General features: G+C 44.6%; 1 protein-coding gene across 6 annotated transcripts in view; it reads right to left on the bottom strand.

The window, feature by feature from the left end:
• Window positions 1-21865, bottom strand: part of Ptk2 (protein tyrosine kinase 2) — a 230131-nt gene that overhangs the window by 75468 nt on the left and 132798 nt on the right. For all 6 annotated transcript variants that reach the window (XM_026403058.2, XM_026403061.2, XM_077801007.1 and 3 more), the window contains exons 9-14: window positions 19455-19595; window positions 18672-18749; window positions 16330-16437; window positions 14783-14900; window positions 9230-9260; window positions 7356-7408 (exon numbers count right to left, since the gene is read on the bottom strand). In XM_026403058.2, coding sequence (XP_026258843.2) covers window positions 7356-7408; window positions 9230-9260; window positions 14783-14900; window positions 16330-16437; window positions 18672-18749; window positions 19455-19595 — 529 coding nt within the window. The remainder of the gene's footprint in view (window positions 1-7355; window positions 7409-9229; window positions 9261-14782; window positions 14901-16329; window positions 16438-18671; window positions 18750-19454; window positions 19596-21865) is intronic.

Raw genomic sequence — 21865 nt, 5'->3', positions numbered from 1 at the left:
TACCTGACACTGCAGCGGGGTTGCAGGTAAGACCAAGTGCGAGCACTATGAGGGTAAGAGGTTGTGGGGAGGGGGGACAGGCCCCTAGGCAGATTGCTAACAGGGAACACAGAGCCTCCCATGGTGAGCTGAATGCTTAGAAGGCAGGTGGGACTTTGATAGACAGGATCCAAAGCTAGCGTTTGTGAAGGAGCAACAATGAGAAGCAAGGGACACCTCACTCACCTCGTGTCCCAGGACTGCAATGGCTCCAGGGAAGAAGCAGTCATTGGCAATAGGGTACCCAGAATAGTAGTGCACACCTGTCACATGTGAAGGGGGACTAAGAGGTACCATCACCCTCAGGGTGAGAGCTAGTTGCACAAGAGGAAGGTGACAGGATGGTTCAGAGAAAAAGTTGTGGGTTCAGAGGAATGGCAGAGGCACAGTGAGGGGTTGGGAACTAAGAGAAAGCAGAGGAAGACAGTAGGGATGTTCAGGGTGTCTGGGCGACACAGGAATCTGAGGCTTCTGTAGGGATATGGGCAAGAGTCCAGGGGGTCACTGCTGACCTTTCCAGCTTTGCACAGTGAGGTAAAGTTCCCTCTGGCCACTCTTCTCAGGAGCATTTGATTCTGGAGGAAAGTTCCTGAGCTCTGTACTCTGACAGTCTTCCCAGAAAGTCATCCCAGCTAGGGTAGCCGTGGGGGAACCCTGCACCACTAGTGGAAAAACCCATTCATTCATAATGACATTTAAAAAGAAGATCCCCAAGGACAAAAGCAACATCTGGCTAGTGAGGCCAAAACTCCTTGTTTTAAAAACTGGGAAATAAAGGAAAAGAACAGGGCTATTTTTTCCTAATTCTCCAGTAGAACCCATTCCCTAGGGTACTGAACAGCTCATGTGGAGAAGCATCTTCAAAAGTGTTCCAGCAGGGGCTGGGGCTCAGCACAGTGGCAGAGCACCTGCCTTGCGCATGGGAGACACTGGGTTCGATTCTCAGCACCACATAAAAATAAATAAACAAAATAAAGTGTTCCAGCAGAAGAGAGGAAGGACTGATGGTTTGGCACCCTGTTGTGGTCCCTGAAGAAAGCCAGGCATGAATGTCAATAGTTGCTAAAACCAAAAGGCAAGATGCTCATGGGAACATTATAAGTGATGGATCAGACCAGAGGGACCTAATGCACGGATCAATCTTAATGTCTCCAAGAAAAATAATGAGATGTACACCACCTATGAACTATTCTCTTTGTTCCCTTTTCTTGCTGCTATACTGGGGATTAAACCCAGGGCCTTGTGGCTGGGGTGGTGGCTCAGTGGTAGAGCACTTGTCTAGCATGTGTGAGGCACTGGGTTCGATTCTCAGCACTGCATATAAATAAATGAATAAAATAAAGGTCCATCAACATCTAAAAAAATATAAAAAAAACAAACAAGAAACCAGGACCTCACACATGCAAGGATAGTGCTCTACCACTGAGCTACATCCCAGCTCCCCCCCCCCTTTTTTTTTTTTTACTTTGAGACAGAGTCTCACTAACTTGCTAAGCTCACCTTGAACTTGCAACCCTCCTGCCTCAGCTGGGATTACAAACCTGCAGCACCACATTTAACACCTGTGAAGCAGTCTTGCAAGAGTATATATCATTGGATCTGAGTTGGATCACCTTCTCTAGATCCTAACAACCAGTTTACATGGACCAAGGAGCCAGAGATGAACAGTTAAGCAAAACGATGTCAAGAAATGTGATCAGCTGAATGCGGAGTATAGGGAATGCAGGGTAAGTTCCAGTGTTTCTTCAAAGGTAAACGCCACTACAAACAACAGGAAGGCCCAGCCACCAGGCACGCGGAGAGGCAGAGAGCCATGTTCCACAAGTGTTACTTGCTTGACTCTTGTTTGCACAAGACAAAGCATGAAAATGAAGCAGTAAGAGAAATCTGAATGCTGGCTGGATATTTGTTAATGTTTTCTAAAGGGTCTTACTTATAAGAAACATAGGTGAAATATGTCTTAGATTTGCTAACAAAAACCAGTGGGGATTATGTGTCAGTGTAAGTAGCTAGATGCAGAAATGAAATAGGACTGGTCATGAGTCTCCACCACTAACTGTGGGTGATGTGCATGTGGAAAATCATGGTACAATTCTATGCTCTCTCTTTTGCACATGTTGGAAACTTTCTAGAATGAAAAACCTAGAGAAATGATTCAAAGGCATAACACACAGTGGGCACTTAATAATATTTGTTTACTATTTGTTCTGATTCAAGCAGCTTTGATTTTAATCCACAGGCTACACAAACTGGGCCCTGAGGTCTGACTCTAGAATTTTATTTTAAAAATCCCAGTTCTCCTTTAAAGTTTTTCTCTGCAGAGAAAAAAAAAAATAAGAGGGCCATTTTATATTGCAATGTTTGTTTTATATTTAGCAAGATGATACTTGGGCTTCTTGCATGTTAGTAATATGATCTTTAAAAAGGTTATTAAAGCTTATCAATGACTGTGTTAAGCAGTTGCGTCTAAAGACTGAGAAGTATACCCAAACATTGCCAACTGTGAAACATATGCTATCAGAAAGACAGGAACACATTTCTGTTCAAAATACACTCATGAGGGCTGGGCTACGGCTCAGTGGCAGAATGCTTGCCTAGCATGTGTGAGGGAGGCACTGGGTTCGAACCTCAGCACCACATAAAAAAATAAATTAAAAAAATAAAGGTTTTGTGTTTATTGACAACTAAAAATATTTTTAAAAATATACTTATGAAGCATTTCATTCTCCTTCAGATGCAAAGGGTGTTGGGGAGAAGATGAGAATAACGCTCTATTATGGAAAAACTGTTTACAGGATGGAGGCAAGAGATCTGTGGGGGTGGGTCTGCGAAATCAAAAGTCCTCCCTGCTCAGCTGTTGCTCCAGCCTCTGCTCACAGCCACTGCTCAAGGGCAGGGAGAGGGCAGAGGACAGGGTACCTGGCACTGGGGCTCTTTCAGGGAACACTTCACAGCCAATGGTGCTGTCTCAGTGCGTGTGACATCTGAGATTCTCAACTCCTTGGAAAACCAAAAGAGAGTGAGGTGACTGAGTAGCACCCTTGAATCTCAGGAGTGGCAGGTAGAGTTCCAGTGATGCCAAGGTGGGAGAAGGATGGCTCCAAGGAAGAAGGCAGCAGGGTGGCCTCCTGGGGTCCTCACACCCGTACTCCTGCCCAAGGCTCCAGCCTGTGTCTCTGTGAAGCCAGATGCAAGCTCCTCGATGGCTTGGCCTCTCTTCTAATACCAGGCTGATCACAAAACACTAACAACTGCTACTGAAACTAGAAGAACATCCAGTACATTCCAAGTACTAGAAACACCCGAGTCATGTCTAATACCTACCACTTTGTGCCCAGAAAAGCTACTGGTAGCATTCCGATCATGTCATAAAGCATATGATTTTCAAAATGAACTTCTTATCTACTAGGAAAGAATACTCTGAAATTAGGGCAAGGTTTGCTTGTTTGTTTTCACATTCAACTTCTGAAAAGCCAGCATTTAAATCAAGCATTCAACAGAAGAGACTACCTTAGAGAAAACAGTATTATAAAAATTGTAGTCAGAGTATAAAGCCAGGTACAATTAGCTCTTTCAAATTTAAACACAGTGCACACTTCTGAATTTTAGCAGAAGAGTCAGTACTATATTATTACAGCTTAAGGGGGAAAAACTACCATGAATCACCCGCATGAAAGTATTACTCCTTTCCACACACATCAAGCTTTTGGAATGAACCAACAGAGAGTCTAATGAAAGGACAAGGAGCCTCCCAGTCAAGGCTCTATTGCTCCTATCAGGAGCAATACTGAGCTGGACCAAGCATCTAAGCTCCCATAGTGGCAATTTCCTGATCTGTAGAGAGGAGATGCTGCAGACAGTCCTGAGGTCCAGCCTGGGCACGGTTGGGCATAGCACATGCTGGGCCCCAATCACACCTCAGCACTACTTGTGTTCACATAGCAGTAAAGGAACAAAGACCTAATGTGTAAGGCCTGCTCTTAAGTGTTTTAATATTTAAGAATAATTTCCAGTCACTGATTTGAAATACCTGAAGAAAAGTATGCTGCATGGTTAACAACCAAGCCTAAATGATGTTACAATATTTTAAAAAGTTTGCAGTAATACTGAAAAAGCAGCCCTAGTAGGACAAAATTTGTACTTTAGCACAACAGGGCTGGCAGAGACAATCAAACTAAATATTCTTACTGGCAGGTGAGAAAGGTCACTCTGCTCATTTCTATGATGAGACATGAAAGAGAAAAACTGCACTCTGCAGTCCTCTTGTGTACCATGGAAACACTTAACAAGAGTCATGGCCATGATGAGGTGGTATCACAAAGTCAGCTCTGAGCATCAATTTGGAAATATCTGTATTCCTGGACATTTTTTGCCCCTTCCCACCGTGTTCCAGCACCATGCAGGCCACACCTCCCTCTCTGAGCGCACGTATAAATCCCACATGGCAGAGTGACGCTGGCCTCTAAGTTGCACCCTAAATTCCACCAGAACCTTGACCTGGCCGTGGCTCTCAACAGAGCTTTACAGTAAGTATGTGTTTCCTAAAAACTTAATACTTAATTGTCTTGAAAGTCCTTTAGGCCCTCAGAATAGTATGCCTGGGGAAACACGATTCTGTTGGGTATTTCTGAAACCTCTATTAATCTCATTTTTACAGAGAAGCTCCCAAATTTCAAAGGTAGACCCTCTGGGTAGAGGGATGCCTTCAGCAGTGCTCGGCATGTAGCATGCACTGTCTGCCAGGTGGGCTGCTGTGCAGTGGGCAATGAGAAGCTTGCAGAACCCCCACCTTAAAGGAGTACTGGCGGCCAGAGGAGGTGGTGTCTGGCAGAAAAGTAAGACCACCTTGCAGCTGGCCTGGCTGGACTGCAGCCTGATCCCATTGGCCTGTACACAGAACAGGCTTGCCCAGGAACAGAGGCAGAACATCCCAGGGTCCAGCAGTATGTCAGCACCCCAGCCCATATGGGGGCAGAGAAATAATCCTGGGCTCTGTTAACAGTACTAGTTTTCCAGGTGTCAGTTTAATAAAGATACTTCAAGAAATGTCAAATTTCAGCTTTGGGCAAGTGTGATGCACAGGTAGGTTGGATGCTATGTGACTCTTTGTGGACAACAGAAATGTACCATTTGTTAGTCTGATTCTGCCTACATGAGCAAGCAGCAGGTGGAATGACAAACAACCACATCATGACTGTGGAGGACATTCTTCTCTGCTGGATCTGCAATTATCCAGGACAGTCTTTTGTCAAAGGATCTCAGCTCTGGAAAGACTGCTGTGGCAATGAGAAGAACAGAACTGGTGGGCCACCTCTAGTGGGGCTTCAGGGGTAGGGGAACCACAATCCCAACTTAGTGTGGCTTAGAAACAATGTAGAGAAGGGGAAGGTGGCCTGTGGGCAGGTAGATGGCCTTTGAGGGCTGAGTAAGAAAGCTTGAGCTTCATCTGATGAACACTAAATTATCACTGTTTCTGACCTGAGTGATGCATATTTAAATTAACATAGTAGTAAAGAAGTGACAGAGAAGGAGGTATAACCTTATTAAGGTAGATCTAGGAAGAAAGTATTAAGGCAGAATCAAAATAAATTAAGAAAAGGTTTGAAACTAGAGAGCCAAGTTTGGGTACTAATTCTACCTTTTGCTAGTTATGTAATCTTAAGCAAATTATCTAACCTCTCTGGGCCTCAGTTTTCTTCATCTGTATATTAAGAACTATCTCCTTGGGCCATAGTGAGGACTACAAGAGTTAATCCATGAAAAAAGATACAGAACATAAAGCAGAGACTGGAACAAAGTATGTCCTGCAAGTATACCTCACAAGTCAGCTGGCTTTCTTTTCAGCGTGTGTCTGAATTAGGATATAAAAACTGGGAGTGTGTCCAAAAAGGGTGGCTGAGAATGCAAAGTGCAGAGGTGTGATGATGACCAGCTGCTAAAAGAAACTGAGGTTCAGCCTGAAGAATGGAGGAAGCTGATGAAGAAATCAGTCAAACTGAAGGACGAGGTATGAAGCTTCTGTGGGACCTAGTTGATCACTCAAGACAGATGCAGGAATCATGCTTCTTAGCCCAATAGGAGCTCAGCTTGCTCTCAAGCAGGAGTGATCATGGGGAATGTGCATGGTCAAGCGCAGAACCAGGGCATTCAGCAGACCCTAGACCTCATCCCGGAAGCTGCTTTTCAGGCTCAGAGGTGGTACAGGCCTCAAGGGCTCTACAGACTGCTCGGCAGAACTCCCTCAGACATCCCCAGGCCCTTCTTGCCTCTGGAGTCTGCTTAGGGCACCTGGTGGCCACCCTCTCCACCAGACTGTGAACTACGAGGCTGAGTGTTGCTGGACGGCCCAGATCCGCTTCTGGAAACCTTGGTTACTGCTTGAGTCTTGCACTAGGTTTGTGGAAAGACAAATGTGGACAATGAGTGGGCAGCACTGAGAATGCCTCTGCAATGAAGCCCGAGGGTCTTTGCCTGGAGTAGGGACACAGACACATTCTGCAGAGGACACGTGGGGTACTTGTGTGCGACAAAAGACAAGAAGTTACACTTTAATGTTGGATACTAAGAAATAATCCAGTATTGACTAGGCAAAAGAGCAAAACCAAATTTTAGGAAAAACTAACTCATAATAAATTGAACAGGAATTGAGTCCCTGTATGCCAGAGACTAATAACTAATGTTATCAGGAAGCTACTATTTTAGAAATAGAACATATACGTTCATATTTTTGTTCAAAGACAGATGAGACACACACGTATGCAGCTCCACCTCTATCTTCCATATTTTCAGATTGGAAAAAAAGACACATGTACTTTAAAAACATACAAGAAAGGCACACCACACTCATCACACCAGCAAATAGTTAAGATAATGCTTATACCAGTATCTTAACTATATGTAAAAGAACCATATCCAAACACCATTGTATGTTCATTGAGAAAGACAAAAACCATCTAAAAAATGTTTCACATTTCTTGACATTCAAAAGACAATAAAATAAATGTACAAAGTATATAGCTTTAAATTCCACTCAAATGCAAAGATAAATTATGATGGCAAAATCAAAAGTAACAATTTTCACTCCAAATATGACTAACACAAAAAACTGAAAAACAACCCAAAATTTATATAGCCCGGAGAGTAATCTGGTACTTCACATGTCTCATCTAAAACAACAAAACCTCTGAGCTGGTAAAACCATGCAAATCCCTAGTCTAAGCTAGTCCGGAAGAAGCCTTCACACTGTAAGTGGAGGGAGGTCTGCGATGCTCTTTGCCTGGCAGCTTGCTGCAGAGGCCTCTCAACCTGGTCCTTACCTGACACAGAGACCGCATGTGTCCGTACGCCTTGCTTCTCACTGTTGGCCAACCTGCAACAGACAAGGAAAGAGTGAGCTCCATCTTCCCAGGACAAAGCATACAGGCCCCACCCAACGGGGAATGGACCTGGATTAGAAGGACTTCACTTCACAGGGAGATTAGATTTTAGACGGCTGTTTTGTTTTGCTTTTTAAATTGCATACTAGTACTTGAAGTACTTCCTGGGGAGAGTACTTTTACGCTTTAAAGATCAGAAATTAAAATAGACAACAGGGCTGGGGCTCAGTTGCATAGTGCTTGCCTATCATGTGCAAAACTCTTGTTTCATCCCCAGAACCACAAAGTAAGGAAATATCTAAAAAAATATATGCTTAACTTCTTTGGGAAAGTTACTCATGATGGTGGCTGAAAACCAGCAATATCATGCAATGTGAGTTACACAGAAGTTTGCATTTAACTACTAGTCTGTAAGGACTGCTGCAAAGTTAGGAGAAAAAAGTCACACATTTGGCACTGAATTTTGATCTCTAAGATGTAACTTGAGGACTAGGGTGTAAATCAGTGACAGAGGCTTGCCTTCCATGCCTAAGCCCCTGGGTTCCATCCCCAGCACTGTGGGAAAACAGGTTTTTTTGAAACACTATAACATGATTGGTCCATATTAATTTATACCATGTAAAAAAGCCAGGAAATTCACTGATACCTACTGTTATTACATACTGAAAAAGAGTAATATTTTGTAACTATTTGAAATCTTGTATCTTTACTATAAATATTGAAGTTCTTTGCTAAGGAGTCACCTATTTCTCTTCTGTTACAGCTACATGATCACAGTTTTTTGCTTTTTTTTTTTTTTAAACATGCCACAATTTTTATTGCAACGTGGCCATTTTTTTTGACAGTGAGGAATTTGATTGCAAAATAATGTTCCCTTTAGGGCTCTTGTCTGCCTGCTCTGTGACTTCCTTGGACTTTGCCCCTTTGGTATGTGACCACAGGCTGAGTTCTATGTGTCCTTCCACAGAGCCGCTGGGCCTGGGTTGTCATAGCATCCCCGACAGGGTCCACTGTAGAGGAAGACAGGGAAAACAACCCCAACACTAGGGGCAGTGGGTCTGATACATCTAGAAGGGCAACTGGAGCAAGTGACAATAGGAGGCCTGTGTAGGTAGGAACAGGAAGAATACTAGGCACCTCCTAGTTTCCACCTGCATGAGAGTCGCTGGAATCTAACTCTCCCATCTGGGCCCCCAGTTCCTAGCACAGTGGCTGCAAATATAGAGCTAATTAGATGGGTTCTTTCAGCATTACTATTTGATTTCTTTAATTTTAAAGACCAACACACCTATTATGAAATTTGTGACATAAAAAGTAAAAATATTAGCATAAACTATTGACATTTAATTTCCCTACTTGTAAAATAGCAGAAACACACCTCTTTTCAGGTTCTCGTAAGGTTTGTGATAAGAATGTGAAGAAAGTTTTCAACAACACCCCATCTTGCATTATCATCATGATATTCTTTAGCTCCTTAATTAAACCTCAAATAAGGGAAAAATAACTTCAACATTTTCATTAAACCTGGATTCCTATTAGAATTGGCAATGAGGGCTGGGGGTTGTGGCTCAAGTGGTAGAGCGCTTAGCACATGTGAGACACTGGGTTCGATCCTCAGCACCACATACAAATAAAATAAAGATATTGTGTCCACCTAAAATTAAAAAATAAATATTAAAAAAAAAAGAATTGACAATGGATCTGGTTCATGATGGGATGGAGAGATATGGGAATTTCATGCTGTGGGGTACACGGTATAGCAAATTCCTTAAGGCTCTCCCGACATTGAACAAGGCACACAGAGCAGCACTTACTTGGGTATTGATGGCAATGCCCGTTCACCTTCTGGGAAAAAAAAAGAAAAGATATGAGGTTGCTTTCATTCCTTTTGAAGAGTTTATACATAGAAGCTAGGGAGAACGGTAAGCCTCCTCCTGGGATTTAGCAGTACTCCTTTAAACAAGTCAGTACACTGTGTCTTAGCTGTCCAAATACCTACCATAATCACAGACTGTTATGTGCATCCTGTTCAAGAGGCTTGCTGAATCATAATAAAGAACTAAGGTGAAATATTGATAAAAGATTTCTAAAATCAAAATCAAACTTCTCTGCCAAAGATCCAAACATTCTGCATTTTGATAAAACTATTCAACGGTAACAGCTCCAAAACCCGTGTAGGCAGCCTGGTGAAACAAGGCTCAGGTGAGTGTTAAATGACAGAGGGTTCCTGCACCCGAGAAGCAGAGGCACGGGGAGGACCCCCTGGTCAGAGAGTGTGCCACGCAGCCACCTGCCATGGTGCTCAGAGTGGGCCTCTCTGTGCAGAGCAGGACACCTCTTCCTTTGGGGTGCAGTAACTGGCTCACGCAGGGGATCATGTACTCTCCTCCAGCCTCCTTCTGGGAGTCCTTCTTGGTTTTCGCCTCTTCAAATCCAACTTTATTTTTCTCAGTTCTGCTGATCACTATTTGATACATTGTACTGTGTTACTTACTTTCTCTTAACAGTTTATTCATGCTATTCATGTCTCTATGAATGTCCCAGGCATGCAGGGCCTGCGTTTAGTCTGCTGCTACATTCCTGACTGGTGCACAGCACCTGGCACTGAGGCGGCTCTCGGGCCACTGCTCAAGGAAGGAAGACATAAGTCAACCTGGGCCCTCCCGACTGACTGTCTCTTTCAGGGGCACTGCAAGACCTGGGTAACAGGGCAAGAACAGGACCCACGGCAGAACCGTACAGCTCAGTGCCAGCAGCACCGCCTGCTGAGCTGGACAGCCAGCCAGCATGCCCCCAAAGACTGCAGATCAGAGTGGGGAAGCCCATGGTGAGCTCACTATCCCCGGGCACGACCACTACACCACACCCAACACCATCACTTAGCAAGATGGCCTATCCAATGACACAGGGGTGTGATGTTTAGATTCAGCTTTTAAATTTTTTGAGCTCTATGAAATTTCTACTTCCTCTGAGAGCAAATCAATCATTTCACTTGTGAATAATAGAGATTCCAAAGTAGCTGGACATGGGCAGAAGTTCACTGTGACAAGGTGAACAACAACCAGAGAGTACTGACAGCAAACTTGAAGAAGTGAGGAGAAGGCAGCAGACACCCCACCAGAGCATCAGGAGATGACCTGCATACCCACTGAGCACTCTGTCTGGGAATTAGGGTTCAGCACTCCTTTAGACCCACTGGACTGGTACATGATCCAACACAGCTCCTTGCGTCTATCAGGATGGGTCTTACTACTCTGAATATACTCTTTTAAGAATCTTTGCATCACCTTACATTTTGCTTGAGTTGAAGGACTTTACAGTTCAATTTCTGAATAAAAGATTTTATCTACTGGTCTTCATGCATTTAATAAAGATTTGCTGTAAGAAATCTAAAAAGGTGAAGCTTACCCAGTGAAGAACGTGGGAAAGCTGAAGTCTGGGTCCCCAGGAGCAGCAAGCTACTTAGGCTCTCATGCCTTCCTTATGCCACAGGCACTTAAAACATACCCTGGTGTGGACATATTGTTTACTGATTCCCACTCTGCTTCTAGCTTCTACTGTCAGGAACAGTGTAACAATGATTATCCCTGAGGCAGTGCTACTGGGGAACCAGCAGCAAGCCCTCCTAGTGCCTGCTGGCAATGCTGCACCAATGGCACCAAGTACATGGCAGCATGCTTCCAAATCTTGGCACAGTGGCTGATGCTGCTGGTTATTTTTTTGAGGGGGTGCCAGGGATTAAACTCAGGGGCACTCAACCCCTGAGCTACATCCCCAGCCTTATTTTGTATTTCATTTAGACACAGGGTCTCACTGAGTTGCTTAGTGCCTCGCTGTTGCTGAGGCTGGCTTTGAACTCTCGATCCTCCATGTCTCAGTCTCCTGAGCAGCTGAGATTAAAGTCATTTGCCACCCCGCCGGGTAATAGCTTCTGTTTTTAAAAACAACCTAATAAATGCAAAATGACACATGTCCCTGTTTGGGTCCATGTATACCGGACATCTGCACATACATTCTTTTTATGTTGGACTACTTTTTATTAATAAGCTGGAAGAACATGTGAAAAATAAAGAGTTTTAATTCTTTACTGTATGCCTCACAAACTTTTTCCCTTTCCGTGTCATAGCTTTAGAGTGTTCGTCTTTTATGAAAAGCGTATTTTAATTAAGTAGTGACACCTATCACTTCTCTTCCACCTTCTGGGTTTTAATTGCATGCAGTAGTTCACATCCTCTCTGGAAAAGAGCAGCGCTTGCTGCAGTTTTTACAGGAAACCTTAGAGAGCAAGTTTAAACTTCACAATTCTTTCTTCCAAGGGGAAGAACTGATTCTGAACATTCCTACAGGCCCAGGATAGGTCAGCTGATGCCCTGCAGTCAGGGAAAGGCCACATAATGATGCTTGTGGAGCCTGGTCAGGACATCTTTGTCCAGCTTGTGGCTTTTATTATGTTTTCTGCCAATAAACATCACCTTTAAGAGCACTATAAATCCAAAATAATGATGGTAGATCAATACACAAAGTACACATGAGCATGCCCAGAGATCACACGCAGAGCTTACTGGCCAGTTCTCACTGCTATGCTCTGTTATGCACCTGCATCTGTACACTCTGCCACTCTTAAGCAGTTTGTAATCTAAAGACAGAACAGAATATGTCATTTTTGTTGAATGTGTATTGCCAGAAAAACATTGTAACAGATTTGAAAAACACAATGTTATTTGAACTTTTCTTTTATTTTAAAACTTAGAATGTATTTTAACTGATAAAAACCTGTATGTCATAAGTACTACAGGATGCCTCAGTACATGTATGCACGGGATCACGGTCAGATCAGGGCAGACCCAAGCCACACCAACACATTCATCGTCCTTCACGGGGAGACACTCAAGACCCTCTCTCCTGGCTGTGAAAGATACCACATGCCAGAGCTTCTGCCCCCACAGTGCACCTCCATGAGACCCTCCCATCTTACCCTCGTACCTGCCCACCCTTTCCATTGTTCTGGGGGAACAAATCTCAATTAAAAAATGCACATGTGGGGCTGGTTTGTAGCTCAGTGGTTGAGCGCTTGCCTCGCATGCTTGAGGCACTGGGAGGGAGGGAGGGGGGGGAGAGGGAGGGAGGGAGAGGGAGGGAGGGAGAGGGAGGGAGAGGGAGGGAGGGAGAGGGAGGGAGTGGGGGGAGAGGGAGGGAGGGAGAGAGAGAGAATGAATCGTGTCTATCTACAACTAGAAAAAAAATTTTAAAAATGTACACGTGGCTTTCCCACATATATTTTTGACTACCATCCTTGACCTCAATATTATATCAAGTAGGGAATAAATATGGTTTTGCCTCCGGGGCTTATGATTAAATTGTTACATATAAGGTTGGGCTATAGCTCAGTGGTCACATGTCTGCCTAGCAGGCCAACACCCTGAGTTTGGCACCACAAAAATTACAGTCGTGTAATAGATAAATATGCTGGGATTCAGAATAAGATGAGAAACTATCAAGCTGAAAAATCTATCCTAAAAGAAAGTTAATAATCTATCCTAAAGGACCGGCAGCAGCCAATACCCAGCTCTCCATGCAGAGCACTTTCCTTTGTGTTCTTCCCTGTGAATGAAATTCTTAAAGTACCTCATCTCATGTTCCCCAGCAGAGCCTCCTCCCTTCAGGACCAAGATGTTAGTTAACTGTGCAACAGGCATGAGAAGATGCTGATGCCTTAAATGTGGAGTGGATCAGTGGCTACTGTTTGAATGTTGTTACCATGTATTAAATATACTCACAAAACAGTGATAAAAGACATTTTGGTAAGTTAAGCTGAAATTAGAAAATTATTTACTAAAAAAGGAGATATATGATATACTACATTTTAACATTTGCTCCAAAGCACTTTCTGAAGTATTCGCCCAAGACATTTAAATATTTTCAAGGTATGTACTCCTATTTAAAGCACAAAGGGAAAAATCAAACACTTGTGGCTACAAAGGTTTTAACTGAAGGGCGCTTCCAATATTTCTGAAAGCAACTTCATTACTACATTTTAGATAAAGAAAACTTCAACAAACATACACGTTTTAGAAGAACACATAGACAGGTTCCCCTGGTGTGCTCTTCATGGGAAGAGCCTCTGCTAGGCGCACCATATCCAGGCCTCATGCAGATGGAGCTCAGTGTAGTGTACCTGTGGTCTCAGCTCTTGCTCCAGAGCACAACAGTGTCCCCTATGGTCTAAAGTGACTCCAATTTGAAAGGCCCATTGTGCCTACGGTACTCTGGCCAGATGTTCTCCTCCAGGGCAGGTGGGGGTCTCTGGGTTCCATCTCAGAAGCCAGTCTTTGTCATTTGCTTTGCTTGTGTGTCCCTCCACTCTGGTCACTATTTAACTCAATCCAGCTTGTTGGACACACCACATAGGCCTTGGGATTCTTTCTAGCCATCCTGGTCACTGAGTGACTGCTGGAAGGGGTGTTGGCCATGAGGGCAAACTCTGCAGAGTGCCCATCTACCCTGCTGCAAGCCACTTTATGTTACCATTTGGGACCCACCTAACAACTCTACAAGGTGTCACCTTCCCTCTTTTACAGGAGTGGTCTCAAAGTCAAGGCTAATCCAGTACATCAAGACTCAACAGGACTGGAGAATGTGACTGAGCTTCTGTGCAAGCCTGCTCTTCTAGCAGGAAGTCACCGACCTCCCGCACCATGCAGGCAGGTTGGCCGTTCGGCTTCCTGGAGCCAGGCACTGACAGACGGCAGTGCTGCAGACTCGCAACATGACCCACAAGCTGACGCAACTCCAAGGCCCAGGCCTCCCCAATTGATGCAACGCTAGTGTCCTACTGGGAATATTTTCATTTGATTATTTCAGAACTCCAGATTCTCTGGAGTATGCTTTGTTTGCAAAATCCCTGTGGCACTTCCGAGAGGACAGACTCCTTTCTAGTTGTTTATTCTATCTAATATTCGATTTCACATCATGATTTAGAATTTATTTTGTTCAACTATTCTAAGCTTTTGAAGTACTTTAGAAAAAGCAAGAAAGAAACCTTATTTAATGAGTTAAAAGGGATGCTTTTCAAAAACAGAATGAAAAATCTCGAAATTTTACATAAAAAGTACTCATAGTAACTTAGAAAACACTCTAAGTGGGTTGTGCAAACAGGGGCCTACGAGTGCAAGCCAAGCTGTGTTTACACTGCACTTGGGGGTCCAGCACCAGATCACCTACCCAGAGAAGCAAGCATCAGATCATGGCACCTTATGCATCCGTCTGGCTTTCCCGTTACAGCATGACAGAACCAGGAGAAAACTGCCAAGGGAGCCCCTCCAACTGCTCAGGAGGAAAGAGGGGCCAGGATAGAAGCAGAGCCTCACCTCTCTGAGGTCTGATGATGAAGGACTGCGTGGCTCCGCTCACCAGCCGGCAGTACCCGTCTATTAGGTCCGCCATGTTCTCGGCGATGCTCAGGGACGGGGCTGTCACTGTCAGAGGCTGAATAGGAGAAAAACCAAGAAAGAGACACTATTGTTCTTCTAGCAACCAGAGAGACAGCTGCACTGACATCAGACCTCCACAACATGGGCCCGGCGGGGGGTGGGGGTGGGGTGAAATAAGGCTGTCCCCAGACTGGACTTCGACAGGTAGGCTACTAGTTAAGGACACCATTCCTTGGATGTGAGACACAAGACCACGCCAGGGGAAAAGAGGACAATCACTTCAACTGAAGCTCACAAAATGGAGAAAAAAGGTGGGAAAATATTTTCTTCTGTCTGGCTCCCCTAGCACACTCTGATTGGGGAAGAATTTAGATAATCGGTGAGCTGAAGTAAAACTTGTTTTAGAAGTGAAGCTAATGTGTCAATTTTTATTACTGTCCATCACAATTTTCTAACATTAAACAAAATTAGTAAAATTCCACTGTTTTTAGCATACATAGAGTGCTCTGCCCAAACATATAAAAATTACTCTTTTCAAATGTTCTATTTGATGAATTTCCTAAGACCCATCTTTAATTGTTCTCTAGGTCAAAATAAAAGCTGCATTTCACTTTCAAATCCAAGAACATCCTAATTTGGTGAGCACTCACGTCTCCTACCATATGATGTGCCCCCCTCAAAGCCATCACCCTGAACGTTACTAGGGGACAAGAAGGAACGGCTCGAAAATGATGCTGGAGTTCAGGCTTCAGGAAACTGCAGTTTGCAACAAGTTTTCAGTATTCTACGGGAGTATTTGTTAATCCTGATATCAATAAACTACATTGCATGGAACTCAAAACACCTTAGAGTGGAAGAGCAATGAAGTGAGCAGGGGAGGCCCAGGTGTTCACTAGACAATTCACATGAGAGCGCTTAGCCCATTTTTCAGAGGGTCATGATACCTGGTGCTCAACCAAAGACTATTTCTGGTGACACTGCTTGCTTTTAATGCACTGCAACATGGTGATTTAGAGTAAGGGGCATGGGTTTACGTGCTGCAGTATGAATACATCCCTGTCAAAACTAGGACTGTGGCCAGGCTGTGCCTCAGCTTCTTCATCTATGGTGTTCACCAAAATAAAGGTACCTACTTTGCTTGGTTGTGACACCATCACAAGCCTCATCAGCATGAGCCACTGCTGCTATTATCCTGTTAGTACCCACAGCATATCACATACAACATAGGTTCACAGAGTACACACTAAGACATAATTCCAAGAACTTGATTTCCTTGATGCTTTGTGATCATCTTCAAAACACTGTTCTTAAAATTGGTCTCCTGTTCCTTGGGGATAATTACTAATTGAAAAGCAACCCTTATAAAAATGAGAAAGTTGTGACTCTGATGATCCATGAAAATTTCACCCTTATCCTAAAACACATCATTTCTAAACCGGTAGGATGCTTTGCTCTCCCTCCCAGTGAGTGCCAGGGTCCCTTACCTCGGGTGCACCTGCGATTTTGAGCTGTAGCATTCCTTTTCTGTCTTTGTCTTCACTGTTGGAATACTGAATGGTCTGCACTTGGTTGAAGTCAGCCAGATGTGTGGGCTTTGGAAAGGAAAGCACAAAACACTCTCTTCACCAGTTCTGTTGGATATTCTGTCAAATTCTGTGGCTCCAACTGCTAGCTCCTTCCTCTGAAGCCTCTCCCCAGTCTGGAGGCTGGGGAGCGCTGACCCTCCACAGAGCCTGCACAGCAGCAGGCAGTCAAAGAGCTGTCTCCTGCACTTTACATTCGGGGCATGTCTGTCCTTTTTACTGTCCTGAGGATATCCACACGAATGAGCTGGTGAGGGGAGAGCACATCTCCCACAGGAGAGAAGGAAGCAGGAGCAGCCCCTGCTTTGATCCACTGGCCAGCCCAGATGGGCATCTGCAAACTGGCTGGAATGAGGCTCTGAGGCACTAGAAGTTCTGTGGTGTGCTGGGGCAGGGAGATTGCAGGCAAGCAAAGGGCTCCAGAAGACAGTGGTATCCCAAAACCCCATCCTGCCCTGACTAGACTCCAGGACAGTCAGAAGTGACTATGGTCCAGGTTTTCTTGTTGGAAAGACAAGACATACACAGTGTCTCCTGAACTCCTAGCACTTAATGACTATGGTCATTGTGCATGGTGATTCCTAAATGACTGGTCTAGCTATGGCCAGTTCCTTAGCATACCCAAGGTATCATGGAGGGTACCAAGGGCTTGAGCAGAAGAAGGGGCTCAAACTGAGTGCCCTCCCTTGAAAAGCATCTTCCTGATTTGTTTTCAGGGATGCAACATGTATGTGTATACATTGCGTCCCTCTAGGCCCCCACTCTCCAGCCCACCATCTCACACTGTGCTATGGTTTCCTTACTGGCTCCCCTCACCCATGCCTGCCCCAACCTGGAAATCAGGGAGATACTTCAAAAATATAAAAATCAGAGCCTTATACAGTGGTGTGCAACAGTGATCCCAGCTACTCGGGAGGCAGAGGCAGGAGGATCACAAGTTCAAGGCCAGCCTCAGCAATTAAGTCTCTGTCTCAAAGTAAAAAGTAAAAAATAAAAAGGGCCGGGGATGCAGCTCATCCACTGGGCAAGTCCCTAGATTCAGTCACCAGCACCTCAAAAAATAAAAATTAAAAAATGAGTAAAAATGTAAATCAGATCATATTTCCCTAATTTAAAAGCTACAACCCAAGTGCCATAACTCACGTGACATATAGGATGACTTCTGTGATCAGACACTCTACGTGACATGACCCCCTCCCTGCCTCTCTGATCTAATTCCCCACCATAATCTCCTCAGCTGAAATCTGCTCCAGACTCGCTGGGGTAAAACCATTCCAGGGGGTGAGTGGCTTCTAGTCGACCAGAACCTAAGGCATGTAAATGATGACCAGGGCTGCCAAAGGTCGCCAAACATGGCTTTCCCAGGTCCTAGAGTGGGAGGCCGTATTCACTGCACTGAGCTGCCCAGGAACATACCTCATGTGTGTCCCAGGAATGGTACACTGCACTGTATTTGAAATTTTACTAAGAGGAGTCACTATTGCAGAAAGGGCATTGCCAGGGTTAGGAGTGTCTACAGTGTGTCTGTGTCAGTCTCCATTCATAACCAATGCACGTGCACATATAAAAGTAGATCCGAGACTCCTCTGAGGTGGAGATACAAACATTAGTAACCTGGTGTGGCCCATGAGTTTTGAGTGCTGCTATCTCAGTTTTTTTTTTTCTTTTTAAATTCACAAGCACAGTAAGAAATTCAGGGTATGGAAATGACACACTGGAATACTTTTCCTTACTTTTTTTCAGTCTGCTGTTTCTCCTTCTCACTCTGACATTCTCTCCCTCAGGGTTCTTCCCTACCACTCTCCTGCCATACTGCTATGGATTACTTCTGGTGGTCCGTCCTCTCTCAGATTCTAAGCAGGTGCACCTGACAATAATGCTGTCCAAAGTATTTCACATATCCAGACAAGTGCACTATTAAACTATTAGGACCCATGTTAAATCCCCAGCAAAACACACAAACATCAAAACTCAATACCTCTCCAGATAAACTGGAACAGCCCTATCAAATTCTAACATACGTAAAACTTGTATGATTCATTTCCTTCCAAAACTAAAGAATTCTGAAGAATCTCAACAGGGGTCTAGGATTTCTCTTGCCTTCGCCAGCTTGAGCAAGAGGTACCACTCAATGGCAAGGCCTGATGCAGGGTGCTGCCTTTGCAGAGCAGCACCCCATCTCATTACCCTGACTCCTTTCTGCCTACAGTCTTGTTTGAGAGGCGTCACAGGAGCAGACTTACATTGCAGCCCTTGTCTGTTAGGTAACTGATCCCTTCTTCGGGGCCGATTGCCAGTTCCACTGAAATAATCCAGCTTGACTTTTGAAGGTCAAATAGGTGAGGACAGAGGAATGGGAAGAAAAACAAAGATTTTAGATCAAGAGTCATGGATATATTAAAGGAGGGGGCTGGCTGGCTTGGTTTGCAATTAACCTATCTTAAAAAAAAAAAAATTAGAGAAAATATAACTTCACTGCTCCTGGGCCTCCTGAACCTAGAGAGGGACACAGTGTGGCCCTTCCAGCAAGCCAGAAACCAGTATTTTCTTTGACAACATGATCTGAATAGGCAAACCAGGCCTTGGAGAACAAATTGCAGGTTGGAATAAAAACACCTAATTATGAACACAGTTGGACAACTTCATTCTCACATTATTTTTTTCATTTTCCCCACTATGAAGTGACAAAATAGTATTCTCATTAAAAAAAAAAAAAGACACAAATTAGTTCTTTGAATCTGAAATTTAAATACACATAGATAAGAAAAAGCAGAAGAAGCTGGGCACGGTTGTGCATGCCTGGCAATCTCAGCGGCTTGGGAGGCTGAGGCGGGAAAATCACAAGTCAAAGTAAGGCACTAAGCAACTCAGTGAGAACCTGTCTCTAAATATAAATAGATAGGGCTGGGGATGTAGCTCAGTGGTCAAGTCCCTCAGTTCAATCCGTGGTAACTCCCTCCACCAAAAAAGGAAAGAAACAGCAGAAGAAATCAAACTGGCTTATTTCTCCATGGTCCCGTACTTACCCCCAGGGCACACTTGAAGCATTCTTTATCAAATCTGTACACTGGAGAGAGGATCTCAAAGAATTTCAGAATACTTTCTTCTCTATTAAGGTTGGCAAACTGTCTAAATGTTTGTTGGATCAGTTTTCTTAAAGTTTTGGCCTGCAAAATAAAATTACAAGAGAGAGTTTTAGAGTCAGCAATGAGTAAAGACCGCATCAATAGTAAGATTTCTTCACTGCCCACTACTTAATACTACTTAAAGCGTGGCAAGGTTGAGTATATTCAGTACCACCTGTTCCACTGTTACCAAGGAAAATCAATATGGCTTTTTGAAGGGTATCACAAATCATCAACTTAAAAATCCCAATCTTTGATCCAAAAGGTAAAATTCGGACGTGAAGGCGATCTGGCTGCGACATCTGTAGTCCCATTGATTGACGGGGTTGATTCAGCTGATCTGGCTGGCTAGGCCAGTGTTCCCTCCTCCTTTGCGGTTGCATGTTTGTCCCTCCTGATGCTATGTGTTTGCCCAAAAAGGACGACCTTCCCCGATAGAGGAGGACAGTCTTGGGTCAAGGGTATACAAGTAGCTGTGCCCCCCTGCTAGAAGCTCCAAACCAGCTCTCCAGGACATTTTTTTTTTCCTATTTTGGTACCAGGGATTGAACTCAGGGGCACTTGACCACTGAGCCACATCCCCAGCCCTATTTTGTATTTCACTTAGAAACAGGGTTTTACTCAGTTGCTTAGTGCCTCGCTGTTGCTGAGGTTGGCTTTGAACTCGAAATCCTCCTGCCTTCGCCTCCCAAGCCGGTGGGATTACAGGCGTGTGCCACTGCACCCGGCCAGGACATTATTCTTTATAAATGACTGAAGACAGATGCAAAGATTCAGCAACAAGGAGACTAGGGCAGGGCAGTTTACAGAGACATGTGGACTGGCTACATACTTCATGACGTATCCACCTACCCTACTGACATTCTAGATGGCCCAGAAACTGCTTTGTGTAATTAATTTAATGATATTAAAATCCACACCACATTGTTATGCCACAGAGATGACAAAACTGTCAGCATGAATAGAACATAAAAGAATGCAGGGGAGCCTCCCATGGACTGGGGCCTGCCAAGCATGCAGTCATGGGCACATGAAATGGCAAACAATCATGGTTTTTACCTTGGAAGGGATGATCAGTGGCCTCTGGTCCTCTTTTGCTCATTTGTGATTTCTGTTCCTACACATGAACATCTGGCTAGCAGAGCTAGTGCTTCCCAGGGGGAAACCTCAGCCCATGGTGTGAGAGGCAGCTACAGAGGCCATGTGGTAAGGTCTGAGAGGGTGAGAGCTGCAGGCTGAGGTGGCCATGGTATGAAACCAGCTATCACCTGCTGTGATGCCTACTCAAGAGCTTTGAGCAGAGGATGACCTTATTCACCTAGCTTTAACAGGGAAACTTGGGCTGCTGTGATGTAAACAGCAGGAAAGGAACAGGAGAGACTGAGTAGGAGGCTAACAAAATAATCCAGGTGGGAAGTGACTGCACAAGTGTGGAAGCAGAAAAGGGGTGAGCAACAGTCAGATGCTGGTAGATAAGAGCTGGCATTGACCTGCTGAGGCAAAACTATGGGAGGAGCAGGTTGGCAGGTGAAGGGTGGGGAGAACAGTAGGAGAATATAAGAAATCCAGGCAGAGCTGTCTAGCAGGTCACCTTCAGTACAGAAGGAAAAAAAAGCTGGGAGACTGGAAGGCAGGAGTAGGGGGAGATGGACTAGGTGACTCGCTAATCTCAGTGGCCTTGAGTAATGGCGAGCTGCAGTTGCTGAGGCTGGTACAAATGAAGTAGGAGGGTGTGGCTCCTTTTGCAGGTGGAGGGTCTGGGTGGTCCCTTGGGAGTCATGGGATTACTAATCTGGGACAACAACAGATAGTCAGTTGGGAAGACAGTAGTTTGTTCAGAGAGGGTTACACACAATGAGGGGCTGCAGCTGGTGAGATGAAAAACCAGAGTGGGAGGCTGAGACAGGGGAGGGGCACGACTGGAGGACAAGCGTCCTTAAGCAGAGTGAGGGTGCTAGAGAGTCACGGAAGGCAAGTGACTTTTTAAGCGGTGGATCTGCTCCTGCATACAGAGGGAGAGAGAAGTGCACTATCTGTGGCTGGCTGTGTGGGTGTGACTGTCCCCTAGAAGACTGCACCCTGTGGGTGATTCTTCTCTGGCCTGCAGTGGGCCAAAGGCAGTTTTCTCATTGCAGAGCAACACATAGTACCCTAGAAGCTGCAGAATGTAAACAGACTCTAAGAGCAGGTTCCTTCCACTCCAGAAAAAAGGCACTAAGGGAATTCTATTGGGTGCTTGGCATTTGGAATACACTGAAGAACCAGGGAAGACACTTTGTTTCCAGAAATCTAGTGTAGCTGGAGAAAGCCTC

Source organism: Urocitellus parryii, chromosome 7 (assembly GCF_045843805.1).
Source record: "Urocitellus parryii isolate mUroPar1 chromosome 7, mUroPar1.hap1, whole genome shotgun sequence".
Lineage (NCBI taxonomy): Eukaryota > Metazoa > Chordata > Mammalia > Rodentia > Sciuridae > Urocitellus > Urocitellus parryii.
Note: the sequence above shows the minus strand (reverse complement) of the source record. Positions and strands in the feature narration are given on the sequence as shown.